A 20,260-nucleotide genomic window follows, 5' to 3' on the forward strand; every position below is an offset into this window, starting at 1 on the left:
TAATATATTTTGTCTCCTCGGTGCTCCTACTATACAACACCAATGAAACACACATTAAAAGAACTATTTTTTGTGCCAGTGGCACTGAAGACAAATGGAATGCATTAACCATTTTAGTGAGAGCTGTGATCAGTGATCCAGTCCCTGACTGTGCAATTTAGGTGTAAGTGACACTTACACCTTGGGAGACTAAGCCCCAAGAATCTGAATAAGGCTTAAGCTCAGCCCTTACTTTTCTAAAATATTTTTGTGGATCCAGATGTCGATTTGTTTCTAAAAAGAGACAATAATGCTCATTTATCTTCACAAAACATCTTCTAATGCACAATTTACGAATGATTATAAACTTACACAATCAGTCAATAATCACTTATTACAACCTAGAAAGCTACAATTGGCAGTCTTTTCTTCCACCTTTTGGCTTTTCCTTTTCTTAACAACTGTCACATCCACATTCTTGTGAGTATTTGACTGTATCATCATGGAAGGATAGTCCACAAAACACTTTTTAAGCACAGGGAGAGATGTCTTTTGATCTGAGGACTCCTCACATTCTATTAAGGTACAGATTTTTTGTATAGGTAATTTTCTAAGGGTATGAGTACTCGACATTTCAAGGTGTGAATTAGAATGGCTGGAAGAAGATTTTGATGATGCCAGCTTCATCCCTGTCAAAATGAATGCAAGTTTCAGCATGAATTTCTTGAAATAAAAGGCTCGGTACCGAGGCATGCAAGGAAAGGAAAGACAGAAGCAGGGTGAAGACAAATGTAGACAAAGATAGACAAATGCATGAAATAGACATTGCAACATTTAAAGCTAAAGATTTAGGAGCATTGTTATTAAAAAATGTTGTTTGCAAAAAGAAATCAAGATAAATCACATATAATACAAATGACTGAACACAGTGTCTGTGAGAAACCAAAGTGGTCAACAAGAAAACATCGTTTGAAGAGAGGCTACTGCTATGCTAACAGATCTCCTTGAAAGAAAATTAGACTTTCTGTAGTGTTAAGTTCCTCTGTTCTGAGAGCCACCTTACACAAACATCATTACAACAAAGTCACATATTAGCTAGTAACATTAAATAATAATTGAAACTATTCAGCTTATATTTCTTTAATATCCAACTGCATCATGTGCAGAAGGGCAGTCTATGCATATTGCGCATTAGCACTGTCTTTTTTAACAGGAAGCATGATATCTGACTGTATCTGATGTGTACTCAATTCTGTCACAGGATATAGCAACCAAATACTAATGACATCAGAGAATTGCAGAGTAACTGTCTGGAAATACTGAAATTAATGTTAGGCATTGTATCTTTAAGTAATTAAATTAGACACATTTTTACTTTGAACTCCAGAATACATCAGCACTAAATGATTCAAGACAAGATATATTTCAAGCGACTGAGAAACAGTGACTTATAAATAGATAATAAACCACATAAAGCTAACAAATGTAATAATAAATTGAAGTTTTGAAACCCTAGGAATACTGTGTTCTGCCCATAGTTAAATGGGCAGAACATTCCCATACAGGTCAAAACCAGGGTTTTCATAGTTAGTGAACCAATATGATATCAAATAAAGTGAAGTTAGAAAAGAAAGCTAGATAAAACAGCTATTTGGTTTTGTTAGCTAAATACAGTGTTGTTCCATTTAAGAATGTCATTTTTCACTCATTTACAATGAGGAAAATCAGAATCAATTCTTATCAATTTAAAACAAGAAAATCAATCAATGAGTACTACAGATAAGATTGGAATTCAATGCTTCAAAAATACTTTTTTTTCCTAAAAAAGCCAAAAAACAGGGACAGAACATAGTGGTTTTTTTTACTTCACAGAATATGCAAAAGTAGTAGCTTCCTTTTCCCTTTCAATTCAAACATATAAGGCAACATCATTTGCAGATTCTATCTCAAATAATTAGAAGGTAGAGCTTAAACTCTGATAGACCTTGTTTACATGCCCAGTTTCATATTAATTGTGTTCATAGGGATTCAAAAGGCCACAGGCTACATTACAAAATGCATACATAAGCACTTAAATAACAAACATTTAAATACTGAAATTAAAAAGTTACCTGACTGAAGAGAAAAAGAGGTTACAAGGTTATCCTAAATAACTGAGGCAGGTTCTCATCATATGGTATCGATAAATAAATTCAACGGATGAAAGATTGTATCTTTACAAAAACTACTTATAAATTACCTTGCCCTGGAGATGAAGATTACTGCGAATGATATCTCGTACCTCATCCTCAGTATCTTTCTGTCAAGAAATTATAAATTATGTGAATCAGGCATAGAAGGCAGTGCTGTATACACATTAAGCTTGGGTTCATCCTAGATGATAATTAAAATTGACAATGAGGAAAAAAATGAGGAAAAGTGAGGAAAAATTCATTGGAAATATGTCTTTTTGGATGAGGTAGCCATATTCAAAACTCACAGGAACAAATTCTGGATTCCACCACTCATTCATATTAACAGACTAAATTTGCATTTGAAATAAAAAATATTGTCTTATACATATGCATATATATACAAATATATATACACACAACAACTTTGAACGAAGCTAGACCAAATGAAATTGACATTTAGTTCTTTAGTTCTAGCCTTAATTTTTCACTTTCTAGGCTGAAGACACTGGAAAATAGCGAGGGCAGACACTTCGTCTAGGAAATTGGAAGTGAAAAGAGCAATGTCAAGCAACACTTAGTGAATTCTAGAATATTTTCTATATAGCCTTGTTTATCATGAAACATGATCAAGCATTTCCCGGACAAAGTGCTCTTGTTGTAGGAAAACAAAGATTGCATAGTATTTGTGCCATACTGTGAAAATGAGTGAGGCAAAAGAATGAAAAATTTCATTAGTAAAATAATTCTTCTTTTAGAAATGCCACGTGAGTACCTACCATGCTGAATCGGTTTTTGGCCAGTGCAATTAGATCTTGGTCTCCAGGAGCACAAATATTGAGGCCAATAGGAAGTAATCTCTTCAGTGCTGCCACAATGAGAGAGGTCTGCATAGAGTACCGATCACCTTTCCGCTTCATCTTCTTCCTCTCTTGATCAGAAACTGCTGCCTACATCATAAAGCAAAGATGGAAAATAAAATACAACATATCAAATATTAAATAAATCTATTATTAAACAGTTAGTTGAGCTAATAGCTTCATACTTATTTCTGGTTTGACAAATTAAATTCCTTACGTCCTTTGCAGCTAAATAGCTATTATCGCAAATATTTTGCATTAGCATCTTCAAAGTCCAACTGTGTTTCTCAAATGACTACATATTGCTTCTCAACCCAGTGTTTTAACTTATTACAAGTGGTCAAAAAATAACATTTAAAATAATAATAATAATAATGCTTCTCCAGAGTCCTCTTGTCTCCTTTTGCTTTGCAAAGAGAACAAATATTTACGCTACCTTGGACATCTTAGATTTGGTGTCACTGATAAGGAAGGACATGTTGTTGATTTCATTTTGTACCACAAAGTTCTGCTCTTCCCTTTTGAAATTCTGAAACACATAGAAGATCTCAGCTAAAAGCACAGACAATATATGAGGAGAGTATCCAAATAAAATTAAAAGCATAGATGAATTGGAAATTTATAAAATTCACAAAAATAAGATGAGGACAGAAAAATATAATGGATGATCAAGAACAGCATTGAATTCTAGTTTTATTTATGTTACACAGCTCAAAATTTTGTGTTGCTATTGTGATTTTTCTACACCAGAGAAAAGGTGGTATTTATCTGGGTATGAAAGACACAATAAAAATCTCTAATTCACTATAAAAATTTGTTTAGGTTTTCCTTTACTAATAAAACCATCCATTCCAATTTTTAGCATCACAAGATCCAATATTATTTAGATACATAAGTAAGTTTAAATAAAACTCCAAACTTATGAATACACAAATAATTTGGTGATCTAGTTCCTATCTACAGAGAAAAGAGTGTACAGCAATGTTTGTAATATATCTTAAAGTAAAATTCAGACACAACTACAAAAATAATAAAGCATCTTCCTTCTGAAACTTGAAAAAACTGAAGTTATGGCAGAAAAGAAATTCAGTGCAGACAAGAGTCCATAACAAGATCAATTCTTGAAATTGTTTAGTCTTTTTCTGTTTTGAGTTTTTTCTTCTTTTTCCTCCAGTAACTGCATGAATCATACTTCATTTTCATTTTTGTACCATCAGTGACAGTGCCTGATTAGGTCTTACATCCAGACTCCCTTGTTCTTGCACAACAGAAATCAGACTTGAGAAACAAGGATTCTATATTTGGTAGAAGTGCAAGTAAGAAGAGATACTTAACTTTATCAAACATTAAATGGTATCATATAAGTAAAATATCTTATTTGGAGATTGCTTTTAAGATGTACTGCTACTTGCTCTTAGAATACCAGTTTATTAGCTTATGTTTATGTAATCCAGCTATAGAACTATGTTTAATAATTGAATTACGTACATTTAACCTTTATTAAAGTCTGTGCTGCAACACAAATGAAGTCACAATAAGTAGAGCTGTGCACTTCCTTCAGAAAACCTTCTTTCTACTAGCACTATTGAGGATCTTTTCAAAGTAATTTTTATTCTAACTCTGTCTAGAGGCTCAAGCATGTAGACTATACAATTTAACAAAATGTCCTCTTCTTTAACAAGACATCTCTAATGTGGCAGTCATTTACTCAGATTATAAAACAGGTTTGAAGCTGATTAAAAATATGGCAATGAGATAGGCCTGAATTAGCTTAATAGTAATTATACAATAATGCAATACACAAAAAACATCCAGTCATTGTTATGCTTCAGAAACACCCATCAATCCCCCTAACTAAGCCAACATTAAAAGAAGTATCAAAAAAATTAAGTCATTACTACCTCCACAGCTACATTTTAAACTCTGAAATTAACTGTGTTTTCTCAAATAATATAAGTAATACAATTGATAGCCTAATAGAAAAACTACCTTAAGATATATTTACCAAAGAATTACTTACATGAGATTTTGACCAGTAAATAAAGACTTCAGCCACCATGCGGAATAATTCTTCAGCTTCAGGGTTGGGCTCTTTCAGCCATTTTGCCCTAAAATTTGGTAAAAGGGCAGAAATGCTGATGATCCTTATTGGCTTTATAATTGAACACCATTTTCAACATTTTACCAAAACCAAGCATGCAAATCCTTTCCAGTAGCAGTGACTTTTTGATGTCCTATTTCAGAATTTTTAAAATTCTTATAAACCTATTTGAAGCTTATCACATTTATATTGGACCTACTACTTTTCCACTTCTGATAAAGGCTCTAGTTTATCCTGAGCTGTAAAGCATCAGCTTGATCAACTTTAAGATTTGCAGGCTGAGTAAAAGCTACTTTAATTCAGTAGTGGGCATACCAAGAATAAGATATGGTATCAATAAACAAGATTTTATGCGATTTATTAACCTATTCCTCTCCACATACCTGTTATAGTCCACAAATCTAATCAACAAAGGGTAGAAGGCATAGAGGTCCCGTGCCAAAGTGGTGAACTCATCTAGGATGAGCAGTTCAGCCTCCGACATGTCACCTCTGCCTTCTGCTCTTAGATGCTCTTCATCCGATACAACCACTGCTGCTTTTTTCTTTAGCTTATCCATCAGTGGCAGGAAGTGTGTCTTTAAGAGCTGTGGCTTCGCTTTGCTTATGATGGGCTGGGAAAACACTATTTAAGGCAATCAATATTATAATGTACAGCTGGCCACAAAGTATGAACAAAACTTCTACTTTTCCCTCCTTCTTGTGTCTTATTTCTAGAGTAGAGAGTAAAATCCTGCCCCCATTGAAATCAGCAGAAGTTTTGCCAAGAATTAAATGTGGTCAGGATTTCACGCAGTCAATTCACTTTGTAACTATGGGGGCAAAAAACAATTTAACAGACCAATCCTGCAAGATCATAAATCTTGAGGTGCCTATTTACAACATATATTTTGGCAACATATTGATAATTACCTGCATAATTTTGTTGAACAATGTGGAAATTGTTTAATGGTATGCAAGGGTAGATACCTATATAGCTAAAGAGTGTTCACACAAATTTTATGAGACATTAGTTCCTCTTTTGCACCTTGCTTTTCAGCTTGACTAAAGTAGGGTTGGAAAGGATGCTCCAGGTATTTACAATGCAACTCAAACAGCCTGCTTATATTTCTCATGTACAGTAGGATGATGGAAGGCTTGCATAGACAGAAATGAGACTGATCCAACTATCCATCAACCCATCATTTGAGACTTGTTAGCAAAATTTTTTGCAAATCTACTCATAAAAATTACAATGTAAATTAGCCCTTCGTCTGGGTCCATTAGTGCAAAACCATTTGTAACATATCCAGTACCAATTTATCATTAGACTTCATTATATTACTAGACCTCCATAGACTAGGAATCCAAACTGTTACCAGCTACTACAGTAAGTATCGAAAAATGATAAGAAAGCCTATTTGAAAAACTGCAATTACAACACTGAAGTACTGTGACTTCTACTTAAAGATTGCAACACTGATAAATAAACTGTATTAAAATAAAGTTAAATGTCTTATCACAAAGTAGTAATGCCATGTTTAAAAAACGACATGCATTTCCACATTTCATTGTAACAGAAATACCAGAACAGCTTTTTAAGGATCCAGGTCTCATAAAGAACAAGAAACTTCCTAATGCCTGGAAGTGGTAACCTGGTATATAATGAGAATGGGCTACATTCAACATACTGCTGAATGAGAAAAAGATGCAGTTTAATGTATTTCTTTAATTATTTATTAAGAGATAACACATACTGCTTATACTATTCTTCCCTTACGCTTAGTAGTTCTAATTTGTCAAGATTCATATTAAAAAACAAACAAATATATGAGTATTATTCTAAACCAACTCCAGCAGGGTAAATGTGGAGCAATTCAGAGCATATAAATAGATATATATATTCCAATTATATGTACATGTTTATTTATCTTTTTGTTTTTAAATCTTACCTGCTAACCTCTTCATCCAGGCTCCTTCATCAATACCGAGGTTGTTATAGATGATTTTCAATATGTTACCCAACAGAGTGTTCATGTGCTCTGATGTCAAGGCTGTACAACACACTTCGGCTTTGTCAGGATTGTTTTCTGGCCCATGCTCCCACCAGTGTGACATGTAACTACAAAGCATAGGCAGTATCACTTCCATTATATGTGGCATTTGTGTGTAGCGAATACCAGATTCTGCCAGTTCCACAATTTCTTCCATTAGCTTCACCAAGGAAGGAATATTTGGGCAAACTTCTTCTACGCTAGTAGGTAAATTAAGAACTATTAAAAAAAATAAATAAATTAAAAAAATAAATTAATACATTAAGTCATAGAAAGCAAATAATTCTCTCCAAGTAATACTCAATACCACTTTTTTTTCCCCCCATTTGCATTTATGCTTTTCTGATCCAAGGGAAAAACTAAAAAATAAAATAAAATGATAGGTGCTTTCACACTATTTAGCCATAAACTGGCTATATATAAGCTTCCATAACAAATCTTTCTATAATAAAAATGGAAACTTCAACAATGAAATAAATAATGAAATAAAGATTAAATTTCAAAATTCCAATCAGTGTGAGCGTTGCAGTTGCGGAAGTATTAATATAATGAATATCTCTCCACAACACATAACATGAGACATGGCTTTATTAATAGAAAAAAGAAGCATTCCCTAAAATACTGAATAGAAAAGATTATGGGAAAATGACTTCTGGAGGAGAATTTTTGACTATAATGGTAGACTTTTTAGGTTCCTTTAATTGTCAGTTCTTTCCTCTGAAAGGGATCTGAAATTTCCCTTTTTTTTTTTCTTTTCCTGCTGGCAATTTCTTTCATGTACAGTTAACTTTAAGTACAGCCATTAGCTCACGAGTCTCTGACATCCTAATATACATATGCAGTGGGAAAGATAGATATCTATATATTGAAAATGTAGCCTACAATCAATGAATAAAACCGTACCAACAGAGATTAAGGCTAGATATAGTATTTTTCCAAAAGCATTATTTTCTTTTTGCTAGGCTCAAATAGATTTTACAAACTCATTTTAGTGTCCTTATTAATAGCTCAATGCAATTTTGGAAAATAAATTTAAATGTCTTTTAAAATCAAAGAAAACAAAGCTTATTGCCTTTCTACATACATAAGAAGAGCTGGAATATACATGGTAAGTAAACATGGGTGTTCATACTTGCAAGATAAGATACTATAACTTCCAAAAATGTCTCATATCTGTCCTTCTGTCCTGTATACAGGCAAAGATATTTCGCTTCAATTGCAAGTTTTTATGTGTGTTTTAGGAATTCAACATTGCATTCAAAAACTGAGGTACTAGTTATTGATCAGAATATATAACTTCATACACTATACCTGAGCTTCTAACAATGTATAAAGTCCTTATGAAAAACTGATTCTGAAGTCATATTTTGGGTATAGTATCTCAAATGAAAATATCAGTATGTTTAAAATTTAGAATAATCAGTTTTATTAAAATTTGCCCATTCATTTATGAAAGTAGAATGCAATTAAGAGAATAAAATAAAATTCTTGCACTACAAACTCTATGCAAATACATTTACTAAGGAAAGAAACATTCATAGTGAAATTTGTGTTTTCATAAGCATCACATGAGATTCTGAAAATACCTGCTCTGTCTCTTGCATTCTTGGTATTGTAAATTGAGTAGATATTATGTTTGTTCAAGTGAGTTTCCAAAAAAGCCACTGGAAAGGCACCTGAGAAAGCAGCCAAACATTCTCCTAGTGCTGATCGTTGCCTGTTAATAAACATCATTAAAGTTACACACTTTGTTGAATGAATACACTCCGTTGTAGTTGTAAATCAGTCTTCAGTTTATCCTTAGGTGCTCATCTCAAAGACATAAGTCTGTATATTATTAAATTAGCAACACAAGAAAGTAATAGAAAATGAAAAGTACAGCAAACTCCGCTAATAGATGAATTAAATGTCATGACATAAAATGTCAAAGATGGACTACTTTGTGGAAAGCAAGTGAGGAATATGCAGGGAAAACACTAAGTCATTACAATAATGACATTTGTTCTACTATATTCCTATCAGCTTTGCTGATTTTATAATTAAGAAAAAATTCACTGAATAAACTGATATGTCAAGATACCAAGTATGATGATCCCTGTATTTGAGTGATAAAATTAACTTTTTCTTAGATAAAATAAAAACTATAGATGAACTGAGTGTCATATTTTTACAGTTACTCAGTTGGTCCATAAATCATGTGATGCTTTTAATCAAATCAGACTATTTTGTCTGTAATTTTTAGTTGAATTAAGTAATATATTTGACAAATGTATAATATAATGTTTTAAGTATAATGCAATAAGTTCTGCAGATTCTGCTCAACATCTGAGCACATTTTTTTTCTGTCAAGGAGTGTTTACAAAAACCACATCTCCCTGTATTCTTTTCTGGAGTACTTATATTCATTAAACGGAATATAAATACAGATAATAAAAATAGATGAAAAAATTTTTCATCTTACCGCTCTACGTATATACTTTTGCTGGTTCCCAGAGCATACAAACTGGACAATATTCTGTAACAAGACACTTGAACATCTTCCACTGAAGAAATGAAAAATTGATAGGTATCAAGAGAAAACTTCATTAAAATTCTTTTGCCAACAACTGCATTAGTAACATTAAGCTATCAAGGACAACATACAGCAACCATTCTCTAAACACAAAAACAGTCTTCTGAACATTCAGTGCCACAGTAGAAATTAATGGCATAGCAACGCTGTAGGAACAACTTCTAATTGCATAACCATTAATTGCTATAGAAAATGTATCAATGTATCTTTTCTAGTTTTTCTTGAGCACTTCCACTTTGAAAAACTGCATGGCAAACCAAATAAAGTTCCTGAGAGCATAAAAAATAATAATAATTTAAAAATTGATTTACAAATGTAACACCAGTGCATTTAATACAACACAGAGGAAGCAAAATGGTATTAAATATGTATTTAATTATTTTAATCACAGTTCATATTTTTTAAAATTTAGACCTAGAAAGCAGTTAACAGCATCTACTTAATTTTAGACCAACAAAGGATTAAAAAAGAAAAATAACGCCTTCGGTTCTTCTGAATACTTCACCAAATCACGTTTCAAAATTAAAAATATTTCAATCATGAAAATGTGAGGTTCCTCTTAACATCTATTTGAAAAAAAAGAGTTTCCAGTATAATATGTAGTACTAGTGTCACAATAATATAAGCACCATCAAGGACAACACTCCAATTCTTTCCATATTTTTATTTTACAACTTTTCTATTCTATCCCGCAGTGCAATAATTTTTACCTAAGATTGAATGAAATTTTGGAACTAAAACAGAACTTACACATAATGTGCTGGGAAAGTCTAGAAGAGTGTTCATCAAAGCAACATAGTCACATTCTTTACTACAGTGTGTTTATAGTTCTGTTCATCTTTTAGACCTAGGTATTTTTATGTAATAATAACAACCTTGGGTACACTAATGCACCTTTGTACATGATCATGCTATGTACTACTCTGTAAATGTAATACAAGCACCAAGGCAAGATACCTGTCATCAGAATATTACAAATAAAATAATCTTATAATTAGGCATAATTTAAACTAATAGTTTTCTTAGTTTATGAATTCTAATATTGGGAATTTAACACCAAAGTGACATATGTGGAATAAATAATGAAGAAAATCTCACTAGGGAGAAAGTATGAAAAGCTTATCATTAAGTTCCAAAACACAGAATATCAAAGGACAAAAAATAAACAAAGCATATTCATGCTTGAAAAACAATATTTATAATGAGGTAGTAATAGCTAAAAATAGATCACTTATTCTGGATACTGTTGGAAACTCCTGAATTTTACAGAAATAATTTATTAAAAGAACTGGATATTTATGTCTCAAAACATTGTAATCCATTAGTATAACTCCAAAATTTCAAAAACAATTCTTTAACAATGTTTTAAATAATGATTTTTCTAAGGTCTTCTTTTTTCTAAGGTCTTCTTTCCAGAGAATTCCATAAATTAGATAGCTATTCAGAAGCAGAACAGCTTGCTTTGGCATACACTGGCCAGCAGAATTCCTATGGAGTTCCTAAAGCACATAGCATTAAAATTTTGTGTTCACAGAGTCACCAAGGTTGGAAAAGACCTCCAAGATCATTCAGTCCAACCGTCGCCAATATTTCCCACTAAACAATGTCCTTCAGTACCACATACAAATGTTTCTTGAAAACCTCCAGGGTTGGTGACTCCACCATCTCCTGGTGTTACAGACTAAAAAATTTTGTCCTGAAGAGATTGGGTTTGGGAAAATAAATAACACTGAATCTGCTATAATTAGAGTATCCATAGAAATGAAATTACATACATTCCTTTTTTTAGCAACTGAATTCTTATTTCTTCCACTTTTCTTTATGATCTGAGATGCACACACAGACATTGCTAGATGGGGAATGTATAACAGGAAACCATTGCTTGAGCGGTGTATTCTCAGTTATGAACAGAGCAAAGACAAATTAACTTCAAGTAACTTTTCTCAGTGACAAAATAACAGTGAATCTACAGTAGAGACAATACAAAAATTAAACCTTCATAGCTACATCTAAACAGTTACAGAAAGTCCACTAAAACCTGAAGACTGTTCTAGATCATTTATCACAAAGCTTTACTCAAAATTTTGCCCTTCTCTAATTGAAAGGAGAGCCTATTAATACCTACTATATATTATGAATATATTAATTGCATAGCATTTCTAAATTATACGTACATATCAAATCTTCCCCAAACTGGTGCTGTCCAATATGTTCAAATAATGAAGACAACACTGGAAGGAGTGCCACTGTGGTATAATTAATGATTTGTGTAACTCCCTTGGGCTGGTTTCTGCTGTGTGTAAACTGGCCTTGCTTAAGATTTTCCATTGTTTTCTCCAGATCTTCAGCAGCATTGTCCAAAAATGCTCTCAATGCCATCTTAACAGACTCCAGACCAGTTTTCATTACAGTTCTGTATATATCATGCAAAGAAAATGAAGCAGAATATTTCATTAGACAAGCATGGAATAAATTCTAGACTTGGTTTCTATGAAATAGATGACAAAGATCTGAAGAAAGATCTTTTATCTTCCAAGATTATAAGAGTTTCTCATAGCAGTACAAGCTAATGAAAAAAAATGTTTCATAGGTGCACAACATAAGGATTTTTATTTGGTTTTCCACTATAAAGATTTAGATCCTTTTTAAGACAGGGAATAATTTGCTCAAAATGCAACCTGGATTAATTTGGCAATGAAGACAGACTCAGAGACAGATTCAGTGCACTCTAGGTGCACTTAACTCCTGATTTATTTAGTTTTTAATAAGCAGCATAAACAAAGGAATGTTTTTAATGTTATTGTGGTTTTGAGACAATCACATGATATAAGCAGATGGAAGAACAGTCAGCAGTTCCTTGACACCAATGATCTGAACTGAAACTTGAAGTGTAACTTACAAATACTGTTCTGCCAAAATCTAGATAGGTAAAACAAGTAATTAACCTATTTTGAAAGTGGAAATTATTTTCAGTACTGTAACTTCTTTTCTGACCATTGAAATGCTGTAGCCTTACACAAATCTGATCGGATACTGTTTTCTTTTAGGTTATACTCTTTGTACTTTAGGAAATATGTTCAGTATTACCTGGCATCCAAAGTCTGGCCCAATATGTGAAGACAGTTGACAATTGATGTTGCATCATTTCCTAAATAGGAAGGAAAATTACCCACCAATTTAGCTGAGCATACTTTAGAGCATATCTACAGTCTGCTAATTGTGTCTTTGATTTTAATGAATGAGTAAGTTATATAGCAGAAGAGTAATTCAACTTTTGTAAAATTTTGACAGGCAAGCTAAAAAACATGCAGTTTGTTGTCTTATCCTTGTTTGCACAAATTCAGTAAGTAGAGGCAGTTAAGCATCTCTCATCAAATAGCTGAGGCAATCAAGAAGGAAGCACTTAAGTGTGGGGTTAATTAGAGTTATAGTGTATTGTCTGGTTTTTATTTAATTTTATAAACTTTGTTTTAATTGATCCAAGTTTATCAGAACATTTATCTTTCTCCTCTCAGGAAAATAAAAGCTACTTAAACGCTGCTCTTGCAACTCTGCCGTGAAGAGAAGACTTATTTAAAACATCACCAAAAAGGTTAGCTCCGTATTACAAATAGACTGTAACTATTTATAGAAGAAGCAGATCTGCTTTCTACATGAGTAGCAGTCTCTGCCATTATATACATTACAGTTAAGGATGTAAAAAGAGAACATGCCTTGTATGAACATGCATAGCCTCTAATGTTGGCATCTATATGTCACCTCGAAGTTCACATTTTAAATCCAGGACAGATTTGGGCTTAAAAATTTTACCCCAGTTTATGTAATTTTTTTAAAATGTAAATCATTGCAAAAACGAAAATAATTTTTCTTCCTTCCCTATAGTTCAAGCTTCTCAATTAAAAATAATAAATAAATGAAACAGACTGAAAGCTTAAGATAGATTTCTGAAAATATTGTCAGCTGTACTATATTACCAGTGGTTATTTCACTTGACAATATCAGCAAACATAAAATTTAAAGAAGCAGCTGTTTCATTGTAGCAAAGATTTTAAAAGCTAAGCTGCAAGGAAGGAGTGGGAGGTTTATTGCAGTACTATGAATGCTGTCCCATTTTACCAAAATTAGGGGTACTGTTGCAGTGTAGACCCACAGTAGATTAAACAAACTGAACCACAGCTTCTATGACTGCCATCAGCCATGCAGACCCATCCTATTTGCACTGGCACTAATGGTCATGCGATGACAATAACAACCAAATGATAAAGCTGGGGAATCACAAATGAATTCTACACCAAAAAAAAGTAACTGTACCCATAAAGATTAAGGTTTTTGTCAACTCCTATTTTTGACAATCCCTGTGTTTTCTCTTTATTATTTTACTGCTCTTGTGACATGAATGCAAACACTGACAAAGAAAAGATTTCAGGACCATGGTAATGACAGCAAAGTCAGAGGGAAGCACTCAAGGCAATCCTAGTATAGACTGTAAATTAAACTGTCATGCAAAGTGTGCATATTCAGTAAGCTACAGTGGAATACAGAGATGTTTATTCTATTCTATTTATTCTATTTCCCGGAAATAGATTGGTTACCAGGTAACATTGAAGGATTTGGGTTTTTTTTCCCCTCCAGTAATAAAATTATTGTAAAATCTATTGAGGTATGAAAAATATATTCTAAACCAATATTACAATGTTATGCAAGGTAACGCGTTTCAAAGAGCCAGCTCCAGTGCCTCACCCCAAAACAAGATTTCCACAACTATCTTAACTGTCATCAAGCAAGATGAATAGCAGTTTTGAATCTCCTGAAATTTTAGGATTATTTTGCTTCGTGGTAACAAACTACAGTTTTAATCACTCCCACAATTTAGTTAAAATACCATACATTCGGTTTGGAATCATTTAGTTTAAATTCACTGGAAAGCAGCTCTGAAGGCCGTTTCTACATCTGCCATAAATAGATGTAGCTGTAGTTTAGCAACATAATACAAACTCTTTTCCCTATTTAAGAAGAATTTGCAAATTTTGGAGACTTTTCAAAATGAATCAGTTTGAGAGGTGGGTTTACATAGCTGAATGTTCCTAGCAATTTGCAGATTCTGGGAGCTAGACAGGTATAGGCAAATTAATGAGATACTACATTTCATCTAATGAAACAAGCGAGGGCAACCAGTTAACCCACTGTAAAAGAAAAAGAGATAAACATTTTTCTTACGAATAAACATACACTGTGCTCAGCAAACTGGAAAAGCCTTTCACATGTTCATCTTGGATATGAGAGTAGAATTCCGTGAGCATGAAAAATTGATGTACTACAGTTTAGCCATTTTTATAAACATAACCCTGAAATCAGCCTTTCTAAACTGTCATGAAAATTCCTTCCTGGAGCGTCTCCCTTTGTTTATAAGCTCAGAAAGGATTTGTTACAAAATTAGAAAATATAACTTGCTATGAAATGTAGGTTTAGATTCTGTGGCAATTCTGAGTCTTACTTTTGTTTGATGTCATGCATTTACTTGTTTTCATCAAAGCAAACAACAACAAAGGGTAGTTTGTAGTTTTTGTATATTTTACGTAAAACTTTTAAAATTCATTAAAAAAAGAAATTAATCCTTTTAAATTTAACATTTCAAGAATCAGTTTGCTTCCAACCTGAGCTCAGAAGTGAACTTCAAAAGGCAGCACTTTTTTTTTGGAACTTGAGTTATAAGATCTGAAATTAGGCGGTTTCTAATAAAAATAGTTTTGTTAGTATTGCCAAAATTTAAGTGTATATACATACCTTCATTAAATTAACATTATTTTCATTAAATATATTTTTATTTTCAGAAGCCTGAAAGCTTGATAGGAAATATTCCAATTGCAGAAATGAATATGTAGTATATAGAATTTCTTTCAATCATGAAAAGAGAGCAGATAAGTACAATTCAGAGGATAAAAGCTTAAACAAGAGCTGTCTTTAATGTAAATCTTCATATAACTTAACATCCACAAAAATCAGTGGAGACTGGATACATGCAAATACTGGAATACAAGTTCAAGAGGCTGAAGTTAAATGTATCCCAACAGCTATTATAAACACTGATCCCAAGAACTGCACCACTGTGCAGTATCTGAAGTGCTGTCCTATGTATTTTAGAAAGCAATATTCTTTATATATCAGGAAGGAAGAATCTTTACTATGAAAATGCCATGGCTATTGATGCCAGGATGGGAAGGACCCTAACAGATACGGGATCTAATTAGGCAGAGAAAGCCTTCTGTCTTTTCTTTGGAGCTTTTCTTATTAATTTCTGAAGTCAGCCAAAATGAGGAAGCAAAAGCAGGCCATTCTCATCTGATGTCTTATTCAACAAACTGTTGTTCCATGTAACATAGCTCTGCACTACTTGTATACAGATATTTTTAATTACAAATTCATATAGAAATAATGGGTCACCACCAGTTTCAACAGTATAAAAAGTGAATCAAGTCACTCACAGAAACCTGCTTTTTAAATTGAGAAATATAAATTCAAGTTCTCAGATGCAAATGCTACTGATGCAGAAATATGTTTGCAGCTTTCAAACAAACAGTAAATTATTGGGGTCAAATTCTACTTTCAAATTCTAATTTATGCATTCAAGAAATAAGTCCATGCTGAATTACAGTTCTATAATTTTAGTAACAATCTTAGATATCAGATCAGATGCTTAAGTTCACTCTAGAAGATATTTTTTTAATCTTTTCATTTTATCAAGGCTTATACAGAGTTTACAGTACAGGACTTTTACCAATGACTTTAACATATGCAGTTGTATCTTCAGCATTCACAATAAATATAAAACACTTGTATGGAATGTCAATAAAATAGCAAATTCCACAACATCCAAAAAGCTTATTACCAAGCAACTCTTGTTCATTCAAGGAGCTTCTAGGCTCCAGCTGTATTCTGAGCTGTCCTCATAAGCATTTTCCCCTCTTCTGCACAGGCCTTTTGATCCAATCAGGTTTTCTAATATGATTTAATTAATTGTCAATGTAAGGCAAGCTGTAAGATGACTTTGACTTGAGTTAGTAGGTTCACGGTTGCAAGCACGCTCCAGAGTCTTATTGTAATCTTGTCATAACTAATGGGAAAACCACAGTACATTTCTGTGTTTTGTATTCACTTAATTACTGCATACTAGGAAACCTGAGTTGAAAACCAAACGATGGACACCATGCACCATCCGACACCATCTATCCTAACTCCTCCTACAATTTGAATCCAACCCAAGAACAGAAATTAAGTAAGCTGAAACATGAAACAGTCTTTCCTTTAGTACTCAAAGAAATTATGTTGAATTCAATGTTGAACTTGAATTGTCATTCATTTTAGGAGAAAAAAATAATCAGAAAAACAAATTCACACAGCAACAAGAAGAACAAAATATTGATAAAAACTTAATAGTATACCTAAACTAGTTCATTCTTAGAAGAAATAACCTTGTATATGAACCATAGTTTACACATAGGTTGGTGACATATTCCATCCTTCAAAAAAGCTACACCACCACACAGCTGCACAAATAACTCAATTCTTTTTATGATCTTTTGACTTAACAACAAAAACCACTCAGTTCATCCCAAAACATATTTAAAAGCGATGTCCACAAATAACTTCTACGCTACCTTCTGAGCTTAATGGCTTTTCTAATGGTTTGTAAGCTTTTTATGCACCACAATGCTGCATCAAATTAGCTCCTTCTCTTCATTTTTTGATGAAATTGAATGAAATATGTAGAAATTGAGTTAGATGCATGTTATCTTAATCAAATTTTAGTCAGATAGATGATTACCCAATTACATATATGCGTGAATGCTGAATTTTGCAGTGCACCCACATTAATTACAGAAGCTACATGTCATAGGATGCACTATTTCAACTATCCTACTATCGTGGCATAAGAAAAATTTGCAGAGTAAATGACTGTGCCACGCATTGCATGTAGTACTTAAACTATATGGAGACTTCAAATTAACTTCAATTAAGTGATTTTCATATGAAGTAAGACAAACACCCAGACCCTGATAGATTCACACAGTACCAGAGATATAGTAGACAAACTATGTGTATGTGGAGTAAAAGCACATCTGTGAATGTTTAAGATTTCCACAGAACATCACTAAGCATTTCAAACCAATACTAATTTTCCTTAACAAGTTTCCAATAAATATGCAGTTCTGATACTCTGCTTTTTCCAAGTGAATTATAATATGTTACTATAATTAACTCAGTGACTTTTTTTTTTTTTTTTTTGGAAGAAGGAAATCCAGATGTTAAGACATACAGAAAACAAAATAACCCCCACCCCAAAAAACTGGTAACTACAAAAGCTTTTCAATTTCATCTAATAAATTCTGTGATCTATCAGCCTAAACAATTAGTGGTCTGTGAAGACCATGCATTTCAGCCATGCAGCATGCAACAAAGCAGCACATAACGCAATGCAAAAATGGCAAATAAAACCAAGAGATGGCCATGCTAGTATTTGTCAAGGGTCTCCTTACCAAACAGTGAAATCCTATGCCTGACAAGAACTCCAAGTTTGCAGAACAGGCTGAAGACAAAAGAAAAATAAAAGAGAAGGAAAAAAGAAGATAAAAGGGGGGAAGAGGGAAGAAAGAAAAAATAACAGCTGATATATGAGCAGGAAAAGCAACATGATGTCACGCAGAAAGAATCAATTATCTGAGCAGAATGTGGGACAGAGTATTAAAGAAAGAGATTTTAAGTGCATATCCTTAACAAACATGGTTAAATAAGCACATATTGTAATTTAAAAATTAAAAAAGAAATCAAATTAAAAGCAAAGCTAACTAATATAAAAGCATCTTATATGAAAACCCACAAGGAAATTACCATTAAAGCTTTAAGAAGTAAAATATGGTAGGATGCTATTCAGGATGTCACTGACAATTTGAAAACAAAAGGTAAAGAAATCAAATTAATTGAAGTGTTTGATGGCAAATGTTTAACTAACCCAACTTGGATCTCACCATCTAGAGATCACAGCATGAATCTTTTAAATACAGTGCTTTCCAACATGACTTAACATGAAAAACAACATAAATCAATGTGAAAAATAACCTCTTACGTGGTCAAAAGTAAACACAAATGAATACCATCAGTGATTTAACTTCATATGTGTAAAATACTTTTTGCGTTGATGAGAAGTGTCCCATTCTAAACAATAAAGAATGAAATTTTGCATTAATTCATAGAAGCAGGAGCACACTGCCCTACTCATATTAAGCCTGGCCTCCAAATATGGGAGAGATTAGTGCAATCTTTATGAACCAGTCCAATCTGAGAATTTTCTCCAACAATGATAAATTTTGTTCCTATTTTTGTGCTGTAAAAACCCTCAACTGCTAGAATGATACAAACAATACTCTCTCTGTTTTTGAGGGCTTCTCCAAAAATAATGACTCTTATTTTATTATGCTGCTCATGACATCAGAGGTAGAAGGTGTTGATATGGCTGTACAGGCTGAACCTTCCACCAATATTCCATTACATTTTATTGCTCTGCAGCAGAAGGACATTCTGTCACATGGCATCTGACATTTAAGTGTATATGAAGCAACTGCATATAACTGCATTACTCCATGCAGAAAAAAATGGCACCTGTTGACATTCATCAACACCTGCTGAATGTTTCAGAAAACCAAATAGTGGATGTGAGCACAGTGCATTTCAGCAGTGGTGATAGTGACAATGCGTGACCTTTATTGGTGCAGATTTTTATGAGAACAGTATCACAATTCTTGTTCATCCTGGAAAAAAAGCATAGCTAATGATGGTGACTAAGTTGAAAAATAATGTTTTGTAGCTGAGAATGTGCTCTATCAACTAGTGTTGTTGTGTTCTTTGTATCTGTTGTAGTTTCCAGAGAAATAAATAGGAGGCATGATTTTGGAGCACCCTACACATTAAGCTATTTTAATTACTATTTAATTATTTTATAACTGCAGTCATATGAGCCAGTTAGCAACCTCTGATTTAAAAGCAAAAGACACATAAGCATGTTTGCAGTCTTTGGATAAGATCTGCACATGTCGTTCCATTGACAGATGAGAGCTCAAGTGACAAAAGGAAATATTGATGTCCAGAATCAGAACGGTCAGGTTAATGTGCTGCTGAATCCACCTTATTAGCCAGTGCATAGTGATCCATTATAACAACAGCAACTGCCCTGTTTTAGAAAAGATTCTGATTGGTGCATGGTGCAGGCTCTCTGTTCACCTATATCACAAGGCAAACATATACTACATATTCTTCTATGAGGATTATGGTTTATCTAGTCCAACAAGAAAAGGTTTACAGAGGTATATTATCATTGTACAAATCCTGTTTCCCTTCCCATAACGACATTAATCAGCTTCCAATCTATCTTTTCTTTCAGCACACAAATGCTATTCAACTTACTGTAACATTCAGCAGACGCTGTCTCCACAAAATCAAACTGAAATTGTTATCTCCAGTGTAACAACTGTAAGTTCAGAGGAAAAAAAGGAA

The 20,260-nt window shown here is 33.0% G+C and overlaps 1 protein-coding gene across 1 annotated transcript in view; it reads right to left on the reverse strand.

The window, feature by feature from the left end:
- The window catches only part of RYR2 (ryanodine receptor 2), a 347,696-nt gene that overhangs the window by 70,608 nt on the left and 256,828 nt on the right, over positions 1 to 20,260 (reverse strand). Inside the window, 11 exon segments of the mRNA XM_031552189.1 lie at positions 2,219 to 2,278; positions 2,930 to 3,100; positions 3,447 to 3,539; positions 5,031 to 5,118; positions 5,495 to 5,735; positions 7,042 to 7,362; positions 8,730 to 8,860; positions 9,605 to 9,686; positions 11,890 to 12,128; positions 12,803 to 12,863; positions 18,250 to 18,299. Of these exon segments, the coding sequence (XP_031408049.1) occupies positions 2,219 to 2,278; positions 2,930 to 3,100; positions 3,447 to 3,539; positions 5,031 to 5,118; positions 5,495 to 5,735; positions 7,042 to 7,362; positions 8,730 to 8,860; positions 9,605 to 9,686; positions 11,890 to 12,128; positions 12,803 to 12,863; positions 18,250 to 18,299 (1,537 nt within the window).

This window comes from Meleagris gallopavo, chromosome 2 (genome assembly GCF_000146605.3).
Source record: "Meleagris gallopavo isolate NT-WF06-2002-E0010 breed Aviagen turkey brand Nicholas breeding stock chromosome 2, Turkey_5.1, whole genome shotgun sequence".
In the NCBI taxonomy this organism is placed as follows: Eukaryota; Metazoa; Chordata; class Aves; order Galliformes; family Phasianidae; genus Meleagris; species Meleagris gallopavo.